Source organism: Thamnophis elegans, chromosome 8 (genome assembly GCF_009769535.1).
Source record: "Thamnophis elegans isolate rThaEle1 chromosome 8, rThaEle1.pri, whole genome shotgun sequence".
In the NCBI taxonomy this organism is placed as follows: domain Eukaryota; kingdom Metazoa; phylum Chordata; class Lepidosauria; order Squamata; family Colubridae; genus Thamnophis; species Thamnophis elegans.
Window position 1 is genome coordinate 67,480,790 of NC_045548.1, and position 12,076 is coordinate 67,492,865.

Genomic DNA, 12,076 nt, shown 5'->3' on the forward strand with positions numbered 1-12,076 from the left:
TTTTCTAGCTTTAAGAACTAATGGTCCTCCCATAGCCATCTTTGGAATCTGAACAATTGCAATTTAATTTCTGTTTACTAGCGCCTTGCAAAAGTCAGACAGGATTTGGATTAGGGGCCTAAAACTGTTAAAATCATGGAGTCTGATACTACAGTATGAATATAAATTATTTTATCTGTCACCTTGCAGGCCAAACACGACTAACTTTTAATTTTTGAGGTATCATGTGTACAGATGAGAATGCTTGGAAGAAACTATCTAAGAACCTTCAAAAATCTCCTGTCAGTAAAGGCTGACACCATAATCCACCCATAATCCACCAATAATCTTCCAAACCTGGATTTTTAGACACATTAACCTCTAGGGTTAACCATTATAAATGGCAAGAAGATACATTTGTGTTACAACATATTTGGTCCTCACTTAGCTACTCTTGCATTCTCTCCAAGACAAGTGTTTAGTTTAAATACTTCCTGAACTACTCCACCAAAACAAGTTATTGCAGTCAGTCAAGTTCTCCTTTATGACAACCTCAGTGTTTGAATTCATAAAATTTATACAGTGTTTGAATTGACACAATTGAGGGAAGAAAGGGAAAGAAAATATTCAATGTGGATAGACAGGATTAAAAAAAACCTAATAAAATAGCCTTTAACAAACTATACATTACTATGGGAAACACATCAATTTGTCTATGTGGTCATCTGGATTTGAATCTGATGCCTATTTGAACTTCTCTTTAGAATTTTACAAATGTATGTTCCCTGCCCTGGTTATTACTGTTATGCAAAATTTCAAAACACAAAGCACTTCAAAATGGAGAAAATAGGAGGAAAGAATAGTACATATATTCACTGCCTTGAATTATTTATAAAAATAATAAAGGCAGAATAAATTAAATTTTAAAAAACTGTAAATTGTGAAATCAACTTGTATCCAACAGGGGGTGTCAGCGTCCATCCAATAAGTAGAACCAAAATGCAGATTTCTTTTTAAAAATGTTATGCGCAACCTGAAAACCAAACGGAATGATCTCCCAATTAGAAAAGCTAGAATTATTTAATCTGTAAAAGGCAACTTGCTCCATAAGTTTAAATATGTTTGGTGGTCATGACTTCAGTATAAATAGGGAAAACATTCACACACCAGTTTGTTGCTTTGGACAACTAGCTGAAATCCTAACCCAGTATTAAAATTTAAGTTGATCTTCACGGAAAAGGGCATTTACTGCCATGTGAAACCTAGATAAGAATAAAAGCATTCCATCAGAAAATGATAGAAAATGGGCAGCCTTTTATTATTCCAAATGTATTTAAATTCAAGGTATTTAAATACCAAATATTTCATAATTATATACAGATTCCCGGGTGTGAATTTCATCTATATCTAAATGGTGAATCAGTTTATAACTCAGTATCTAAACCCATGCAACCAGGTTATCATGGTTCAGTTACTCATGTTTTACCACACTCTATGAGCATGTTTATGCTGAACAGATTACTCACAGTGATTAATCCATTAATCCCTTTCTCCATAATTCTGGTATTAGATGCGGACTAGTTTTCATAATTATTTGCTGCCATTTCATAGTTCAATTTCTCATGATCTCCTACCTTTGCAGAAAAGCACAAAATCAACCCAACTAGATGAGTCAGTGGCAAATAAAAGATGTCCCTACCTTTACACACTGAGATAATACATTGGCTGGGGGGGGGGGGGATTAATGATTATATTTTTCCCTGAAGGACAAATATTTCTAGACGTGGTTCCTTACGAAGAAGTAACATTTCACAATACTAAATTTTCAGAGATTATGAAAAAGAAAATCTAGCTTTCCCTGTTTTAAGCTTCCTCAAGGTCAGAGAACTAGAGACATTTTGCTTAAGGATATCACATTCAGACTCATCAATATTTTCCCAGCAAGCCACTCCTGAACTACCCACACTGAATGCTTTCCTAGCCAAAACAGATTCGGAATAATTTGGGGAAATCCAATGCTATGGGAATGGGGAACTTTGATTTCTCCACAACCAAGAAACAATCAAATATATTTAACCAGGAGCTTATTATTAGAAGAGCTTATAGTTGAATGCAACTGTATTAGATGTGACCAATCCTTGTGGGACATGTGGCCAATCACATTCTCTCAGTCAAACCTACCCCACATAATTTCTTGTTTGAAAAAAGCAGAGACATATGGACACTACCTCCAACACTTAGAAGAAAGCCATGACACAGATTTAATGCGTAAATAAACTGAACAAATGCAAAGCTGATATGTTTGACTCCCACATCCTAAGTAATAAAGGTTGCCTTTATAAGGAACCACTTCCGGTAATGTGTTCCTACTGGTCCTTCGGGGAAAATATAATTATTATGGACTCTTTTAGTCAATGGATTCTCTTAGTGTGTAAAGGTAAGGACATATTTTGTCTGTCACTGATACCCGTGTTGGGTATCAAATGCCCCCCAGTTCAGATTTGTTTTTGATTTATACCCATGCAAAGTTACACACTGCATGGACTTTGAGGCAATGTAAATAAGTCTGAGTACACTTCTGCCAAAAGCTGATTATTTTGAAGTCCTTGCTAGCCATCAGAAAGCTGAAGAAGGAAGAATAATATGGTTATATTATTTCTCTTTCTTCTCCTTTGGGATCCTTTCATTAAGAATTAGGGGATAAAAGGAAAAAAAAGTAATCAAACAAGATGGAGGAGGTTCCCACCAGTGCATGAGCAATCTGCTTTTATCCATCAACCTCTGAGTCACTCTCTTCAGCTTTCTGTGGTAGCCTTTTAATGCTAATGATTAAGTCAACACTAAGCAACTGAGCTGCACACTGAAGCACTGAAGCTATTAAGTGGTATTTACAAGAAACTGATTCTAGAAGCTTTTGATTTGGTAGAAGCTGTTGATTGCTTTTGAGGGCACTAGTAACTTGGAGACAGAGCTGAGGAAAGGCATTCCTTTTTTGTGTCATGCAGAGAGTTTTTGGAATACTTAGCAATACATCAGCAAGTATAGAACAAATGATGGATGTATTTGAGGACTGACATTGTTTTGCATAGTTAGATAGATAGTAATGTAGCAGGATTTCAAAGAGCCCTCCTACTGGCAGAACTGACCCCAGTTCTATGCAAGAGTCAGAGTAATTCTGATTACCCCTTTGATTGTTCTCCTCATATTTAAGCAGCCTGGCACACCTGGCAGTACTAACTTGCAGCTGTACATTTTTATCGACTATATTAAAAACAGGCTGTTTATCTTCAAGAAGTTCGTTCTCAGTCATTTGCAACCTTTCTTTTTGAACTTTCGGTTTTAAAGAAGCCGTTTGACAGTCAACTAAGTCATCCTCCCTTTTCTGGAATAATGAGCTCTTAATACCATGCATCAAATCAACAGAAGGCATGACTATGGTTGAAGTATTATAACTGGATGAATGCAGTGTATTTTCATCTACTACAGAAAAAGATGCAGAGTGTTTCTCCATTTTAAGCCCACAAGGTGCAAGATGCTTGGTGTTGGCTTGAAATGTTCTCCAATAATTGTGTTCCTGAAATAATGTCTGATGGGGAGATGAATGTTGCTGAGTTTTATTCAGACTATTCAGAAGACTGTGGTTTTCCAATTCTGAGTCACAATTTTGAGGAAGATGAATTGCTGTAAACATTTGTTGTAGCATTTTGAATGCTTCACGAAAAGCAGAAGCGTGTTGCTCTGTAACTCCATGTACTGGTCCACAGAGAATCATGCAATAAAGCTGGATGGTAGAGGTTTTTGCAAAGCCAATGTGAACAAACCTTTTGGTTCCAAGGTGGAAGGGCTGGCAAAATTTGGCTACAGCTGTTTGAGTGATTTCATGGTTAATATTATCCAAAGATGGTTTGAAAGGTGAAATTCCGGTAATCTTGCAAATAAAAGAGATTTCCTCTGTTAACAAGCAGTCTACAATAGATATGCCATTATTTTTGCCGTAGCGATGAACAATATCATGCTGTTTTACACCTGATAGTATTACTTTGATGTCATTATCTTGCATGTGCTGTAGAAGAGTTTCGGTTCTTTTTGTAATCCAGGTTTCTGATGCCTTGAATTGATTCTCAGCAGTTATGACAACTTCTATACCCAACTCAGATAGAGAGGAGTGAATAGGTTCTGTTATTATTATAATTTTTTTATCACCCTCTGTAGGACAGTATACGGCAAAGTCTCTGTGAAGTAGTAAGCCATCTAGGATCCTGGAATCTGAAAAAGGAAGGCCTGTCACAGTGGTATGCAGTTCTGCAAAACATTCATTCACCAAGTACAATGCCTCATTCTGGTTTTTACCTGCTGTAACTTTGAAGTAGAAATCACATGTCAAATGAGTTAGGAACATTTGTCTGTTACTTCCTACTTTCCCACAAAAATAAGGTTCTAACACTAACTCCATATTCCGTCTTGTATCTGAAGCAGAAGCAGAAAAGATTGACCAAAAATGTTTCTTAAGGTCCTGTGTCATTATATGGTCCAGGATGTTTGTTTGGATCTTCACAAGAAACTGGGAAATGTGTTTCAAACTGCAATATTTCCCTTGATCTCTTTTATTAAGTTTTTCAAACTGTCGTAGTAAATCAGAGAGTAGAATGATAAAGGTTTTAGCGCCATCTCCAAACAAATTGCAGTGTGTAGAAATGCATGCTATCATAATTCTGTGAAAACCAAAGAAGAAACCAATAGTTAACTTAAAAAAACTGTTTATTTCAAACATCTAAAATATCTAAAATGCTCCAATTTCTGCCCAAAAGACAGTTCTTGACAAGAGCCATATAAATCTATAAAAGACTGCTAAACACAATTATCTTGTTTACATATGAATCTTCATGCTAGGATTTCATGCACAAGCTGAAATGAATCATTTTAAGCATATATGCCTTTGAAAAGATTGATTTGTTTGGAACTACCAGAGACTATGCAGAAAAACAGACCTTGGGGAGTTGTTGATTAAATAAGAATTTAAATATAATATTTCATTCAAGACAGTAGGAAAGGATTGGGAAAGCAGGGAATCAAATATTTGGCAACAATTATTAGCATGATTTCCTGGATTGCTTTAGTTTAGCTATATATGCAGTCCAAAGGCTGGTCTGGTGGGAAGAAATAATAGCAACAATGGCAATACTACAAAGTCCACAATCAAATATATAATGTACAAGAGGGCCTTCGTGTTCCAGTTTCAGGCATTTCCAGGTCTTTGAATAGTTTAAAAAATGCTAGTGTGATAAATTATTATTTTTTTACTATAATACATTAATTTTTCTTATTCATATTTGAATGTTATCTAAAGTCACATGGAATTAAGCAGCTATAAATTATATTAAGAAAATAAATAAAAAATACTATATAGTTTGACACTCTGTTTTAAAAAAAAATTTCTATATTACCCCAGAGTCGCTTGATAGAAAGCATATACAATTAATAAATAAATAGATATACACATACATTTGGAGTCTTTTGCTTTAGTTAAAAATGATGACTAAGAAAACACAGCAAGCTCTTATAATTTTTGCCTCAGGCAAGCATGAAATTATAGGTAATAGTAGTATTAAGCTTTCTCCATGAGCCAGGAAGAAGTCAAGTTCTGCCTTATAATCAGAGATGGTGAAATTACTTTTCTGTCAGAGCCGTGTCTTGTGTGACAACATTGTCTATTCCTGCTTTTGAACAGATTAGTTTGTGTGAGTACATGTTATATTGCTCAGTGGCCTTTTCACCATGTATGTAGTGATAAATTTCCATCTTTCTTTCCATCTTTAGAGGCAGAATAATGTATTTTAGATCTATATATTTTCATGAGAATGTTAAAAATAAAAATTTAATAAAGAATTGTGAAGTCCTTGGTGCTCTGAGCTTATTTTTTATTCACAGACTTTTATTATCCAACTAGATAACATCATTATTGCTGATGATTCAGTTTTGAGCTATATATATTGTTTTCTATTAATAAAGAATATAAAAAGCAAAAGGCCTTGAAAATATTATTTTCTCATTGGTGTGAAGCAATCTTTCCAAGGGTTTCCCTCCAAGGGAATATATGTGTGTGTGTGTGTGTGTGTGTGTGTGTGTGTGTGTGTATGTATATGTATGTATGTATGTATATATATATATATATTATATATATATATATATATATATATATATATATATATATATATATACACACACACACACACACACACACACACACACATATACACACATACACACACACACACACACACCTGGGTTTATTAGTCCTATTTTCCTATTGTGACTGTATGAATTTATGGCTTTGTGTTTATTGTATGAGTGAAGCAGCACAGGAACAGTGTAAAATAAATGATGCTCAAACAAAGCACTAAATGTGAACTCCTAGCTCACACAGCATATTAACTGTGATTCAGTTAAACCAGTGGTAGTCAACCTGGTCCCTACCGCCCACTAGTGGGCGTTCCAGCTTTCATGGTGGGCGGCAGGGGTTTGCTGTAACTCTGCTTTATAAATTTTATAAAGTAAAGTTACTTCCCTACTTTATAAATCACCATTACTGTGGAACTGGTGGGCGGTTAGAAAATTTTAATACTACCAAAAATACAAAAGTGGGTGGTAGATATAAAAAGGTTGACTACCCCTGAGTTAAACGGTTTACTCAGATTTTCTAGCTTGCATGGCATAATCTTATTTGAAGCTGTTTCATTAACCATCTTCAATCACATAAAAATAAATTTCATAAAGAAAATAGTGTACTTTAATATATACTTGGATTGCATACTAAAAATGATTCCTATGTGACTGAAAAGGACCAGTGAAGCAGATTCAATTAATAGGCAAACATTTCATTTGCATGGCATGAGACATAATCGAATTCCAGGTTTGCATCACAGGAGAGGATAAAATGTGTTTAGATAATTCTGGTCCAGAACTCAGCTGAAACTAAAATAACAATAATACCGCAAAAATGATTTGCCTGGTTTTGGCTTAACTTTATAGAATTCTTTATTGGCCAAGTGTAATTGGACACATAAGGAATTTGTCTTTGGTGCATATACTTTCAGTGTACATAAAGAAAATAAAATAGAATACATTCATCAAGAATCGTAAGACACAACACTTAGTGATATATAGGTTACTAATAAGCAAGCAAACCATACTAAGAAACAAATAGAACAATATAAATTGTAAAGATACAAGCAACATGGTTATAGTCATAAGTGTGAAGAGATAGGTACTAGGAAGGATGAGAAGAATAATAGTAATAGTCTTAGTAAATAATTCCACAGTTGTATAATCATATAATCATCATTATCCAATCACATATTTATGTGATTATAAATCATAGTGATTGTGTAAGGGAAAGAAAAGCTCGGCATGTGCTGACCTTCAGGTGCTACACATTTCAAAGTAGGATGAGGGAAGAGCAATTTTCCTGGCCTTATTTGAACTCTCAACAACTTTCAAAGCCACTGGGCATAGTATCCTTCTGGACCATCTCTGGGGGACTGAAATGGGGGATATTTTCTTACAGATGCTCTCCTCTTCCTTGAAGGTGCAGTTACAGTCAAAGGAGGGACTATCTCCTCTGAAATTCAGCTCTTGCTTGATGAGATGGCAACTCTCACAAGGAGGGCTTTTTACAAAGTTAAGTCTGGTATGCAGCGGTAGCCATTCTTGGATCAGGAAGCCTTGCTCACCATCTCTCACACCCTAATAATCCTCTAATTGGTTTAAAATAACGAGTTCTATATAGAGTTATCCATAAAGAACATTTGGAAGTACAGATAGTACTCTCAACTTACGACAACTGACCCCATTTAGTAATTCTCATTGCTAAATGAGAATTTGTTAAGGTGAGTTTTGCGCCATTTTAAAACTTTTCTTGCCACATTGGTTAAGTTAATCACTGCAGTTGTTATATTAGTATCACGGTTGTTATGTGAATCTGGCTTCTGCATTGACTTTGCTTGTCAGAAGGTTGTAAAAGGGGATCACACGACCCCAGGACACTGCAACCATCATAAAGATAATCCAGTTATCAAGTATCTGAATGTGACCACGAGGATGCTGAAATGGTCATGTGTGAAAAATGGTCATAGTTCACTGTTTTCAGTGCCGTTGTAATTTTGAATGGTCACTAAATTAACTGTTTGTAAGTCGAGGACTACCTGTACTAGCCCAGGCAGTGATGGGAGATACCTGGGATCCTCAAGATTCAAGATTACAAGTTTCACTTCTATGGTCCTACATGTTCTGACCTAGGCTTCCCCAAAAAGCACGAGGCAGTCTCCTGGTCCCGAATAAAAACCCTTTTTATTAAATGAATGGGAATTTCTCTCTTTCGAATTCAGCAAGGCCTGGCAAACAGTCTTTCAAAGGAATATTTATGACTACAAACCTTATCTAGCTTGGAAAGCTGCCATGTAAATATTTTCCAAATGAGGTGCTGTGCAAGGAAAGGCTGGGCACCGTGAGATTCATGGACAGATCTTCACCCACCTGAAACGAATCTAACAACCGAATGAACAATTTTTTTCCTGCAAAATCCCACTCCCCTTTCGCTCCTCTTTTATTTCCTATGGGAGGGGCCAATCATCTTCCACCTGTGACTTTACTCCCAAGTCTACCCTGTTTTCTGAGCTGTTCTTTTCTTCTGGCAGCTCTGCGCATGCACACACTGGGAACAGGCTCCAGTTGCTCCTCTGCCTCACTGCTGTTTAGCTCCATAGGCACGTGATCACTGCCAGATACTCAGCCCTGTCTCTGCCTCCGATGCAGAGCCCTCGTTCAAGTCTTTCCCAGCCTCCAGGACTGGCCCATGATCCTCCCCAACCTCCTCACTGTCTGACTGCTACTGCTGGCCGGCCACAACACTATGTGGCTCTGGCTTGATCATTTAACCTGCCATGGCTATTCTCTGGATCAACTCACTCTTGGCCCCATCCTTATTCAACTGCCTTCTAATGGAATTTTTTCTATATTCCTCCCCCCTCTCCTTCCAACTAGGAAGTTGAGATCCTGACACGATCAGATCTTTCTAACCCTCTTGAGCTCCGGGACATCTTTCTGGAGCGTGGTATGCTATGCTTGCAGGTGGGGCTCATCACTGCATGGTTTTTATACTTAATGGTTTTGATCCTGGTTCTGTACTTATTTGATATTTTTATGCACATTTGTGGTTTTATATATAGTCCTTGACTTACGACCACAATTGAGCCCAATTTTTTTGTTGTTAAGTGAGTTTTCCTCAGTTTACAGCCTTTCTTGCCACAGTTGTTAAGAGAATCACCACGCTTGTTAAGTTAGTAACATGGTTGCTAAGTGAATCTGGCTTCCCCATTGACTGGGTTTGTCAGAAAGTCGCAAAAGGGGATCACATGACCCCCGGGACAGAGCAACCGTCATAAGTATGAACCAGCTGCCAAACATCCGAATTTTGATCCCTCGACCATGGGTATGCTGCGAAGGCCGTGTGAAAAAAAGTCATGTTTTTCAGTGCCGTTGTAATTTTGAATGGTCACTAAATTGACTGTTGTAACTTGAGTTACCTGTATTTTCTTCGTGGGAGGTTATATAATATCCACTGTCTCCTGCTCCCGTAGCCCAGGCCAGGCTCTCCGAGCCGCAAAGAGAACCTAGGCCACACGTTTGGGCGGGAGGTCGGACTAGATGACCTACAAGTCCCTTCCAACTCTTGTTAATCTTAATGTAAACATTCGACCGGAAAGTGGCTACCTGGCCGTTGGCGAGTCCACATTCAGGGCCTCCAGCACACGCCGTCCGTCTCGGGAAAGCAGGACCTCCCCCGTGGGGCGGGTGAGCAGAACTTGTCCTCCATGGGGGCCGAGAGACCCGCGGACGACCCCCGCCAGGGCCGCGGCTTCCTGGGCCAAGCGCCCCAGCTCCAAGCGCGCCGAGGTCGCCATAGCAACGGCGGCCCGATCAGGTCCAGGCGAAGCGAGAGATCCGCCAACAGTGACGTCACCGCCCTCCGCGCTCGTGATTGGCAGGACTTGGAACCATTCGGCGGAGTTGATTGGTGGAGCTTAAACCGTTTTTTCCCCCCGTTTAATTCGCCGGAGCTTGGCTCCTTGTGGATGAAGTCAAAGCCTCCCTGCGAGGCAACGAGGGGCGCCTTCCCCTTTCTCTAGAATAACGTTGTAGGGGGGGGGGGAAGGTTTTTTTCATCTATTGTGGAGCCGTTTTCGAGAATTGCTTCAATAAATATCCTTCTCTCTTGGCCCTCCCCTCCACGTTCCTCTAAGAATGATATTGTGGAAAACATCTTTTAAGAAATCCCGAAATACACTGAGGCGATTCTCGGAGGAGCGCATCCCGACCCCCCGGGAAGTTCAATCCCTTTTGAGGGGTTTCGCTGCGTGCTGCACGAGAGGGGATGCGAGTCTCCGTCCCTATGGCAACCATCAGCCCTCGCTCGCGCGCTCCCAACGTCATATCGCACTAGGCTCCTGAGGAACGGTTAATCCCGCCTCCTTCCCCTTCCGATTGGCCGGAGCTTCATAAGGCCATCTCGGCATAGCACCACCGATTGGCCAGGAGGGCTGAGCCGCGGAGAGCGTGGTGCGCCAGAGGGGCTGGGAAGGCGCGCGGGCGATTAGCATAAACCCCTCCCCCCTTCTCATATGGCCTCCGCGCCGCCCCTCCTTCCTCCGGTCGCTGCAGCGCGGCTTCTCCTGGAGCATCCTCGGGAGCCCGGCGCATCTTCGTTGCGGGGAGGCGGTTGGCAGCCGGGGCGAGCCCTGCGGAGGACCCAGATCTTCTTCTTCTCCCGTTTTGGCGGTGGGGGTGGAGAAGAAGGGGGCGCAACCTCATCCTAGAGCAACGGACAGAAGACGCAAATCGCTTTTTCTGCTTGTCCCGTTTGGGGTTTTGGGGGCGCATCGGAGACGGGGGGAAAGGCCAAGAAAAAACCCCACCTCGTTTTCTCAATCAGTCCTCTGTAGATGTAGGTATTTATTTTAAAGCCTCTACCTGGCTGGGTCATGTGCGGGCTTGCTTCCTACCCATTCCTATAAATGCGGGCTCGTCTTTGGACTACCTTTCCATCATCCCCAGCCCTCACGGTCAGGAACCTGGATGGGACCAGACCGGTGGAATCGAACCTGATGCTTTCCATCGAGGGCTGGCTCCACCTGGTTTGAATGACAGCCTTTCTTCTACTTTTTTTTTGTTTAAAAAAAATCAATTCTCTTTTTTTCTTTTAGGATTTTTTTCAAGTATTTAGGAAGAAGAAGGGGAAAACCCATCATGTTGGACTGCAGCACTTTTCTCATACTGGCTTGACTGGATATTTTACTTTCTCAAACAAGCACCAAGAAGATTATTTTAGCTTCATCCACTCTTGGTGGATGAAGGGTCAGGCACCCTAAAATTTATAGATAGATAGATAGATAGATATCTTCGCCCAGCCCTACAGACTGTTCAGTAAGAAATAAGTGGTAACTTTTCTAGAGGTACATCCATTATTTTGACAAAGTATCTGCATTCAGATATTGGTGGAAGGGTTTTGTGACCAAAAAGGAATTTTGAATCAAATGTGTGGTACATAAATACAATTAGGATAAGGTGAATGAGTTTTATACATTATTGCAATTTATGGACATAGGCATTTTGAGAGAACGTGGCAGAATAAATTTCTAGCTTTCTATTTATACTGTGTAATAAACACCCACAGTGTTCTTATTAGACCAAACTAGGGATCCTTGAAAGCTATGTTTCCTCAAACTATCCTTTGATTTAGGAAATGTAACAAGCATCTTCTTTATTCTTAAGCAAGCAAGTGTTGGAAAGCTGTGCCCTAAATGGCATACTGTAGTTTTGTTTAGTATATAGTTACACATACATAGTTTAGACTGTGGCTAGTGTCCCGAATGGAGGAGGACAGCTTTGTGTTACAAAATGGTTCTTCATGAAAGACAGCGCTCCTGCCTTGAAGTCTCCCGACTGCTTTGACTTTTCTTATACGTGCCTTTTTTTTTTTTGGTCTTTATAAAATCTTTTAAGCAATTTTGTACATCTTTGGACATATAAAAACAGAGCCCTC

General features: G+C 39.5%; 1 protein-coding gene across 1 annotated transcript; it reads right to left on the bottom strand.

Annotated features, from left to right (window-relative positions):
• Nucleotides 1-987: 987 nt before the first annotated feature.
• Nucleotides 988-9,938, bottom strand: BBS10 (Bardet-Biedl syndrome 10). The gene is made up of 2 exons (XM_032222464.1): nucleotides 9,748-9,938; nucleotides 988-4,691 (listed from the first exon to the last, which is right to left on the bottom strand). The coding sequence occupies exons 1-2, from the start codon at nucleotides 9,936-9,938 to the stop codon at nucleotides 2,747-2,749; spliced, it is 2,136 nt and encodes a 711-aa protein (XP_032078355.1). The 3' UTR covers nucleotides 988-2,746.
• Nucleotides 9,939-12,076: the final 2,138 nt, after the last annotated feature.

What these genes read in the sequence shown, in the direction of transcription:
- BBS10 (XM_032222464.1), bottom strand. Translation starts at nt 9,938, where the DNA reads ATGGCGACCTCGGCGCGCTTGGAGCTGGGGCGCTTGGCCCAGGAAGCC. An exon ending in GTGGACTCGCCAACGGCCAG is followed by an intron (nt 4,692 to 9,747) that starts GTAGCCACTTTC and finishes TGGTTTTCACAG; the next exon opens with AATTATGATAGCATGCATTT.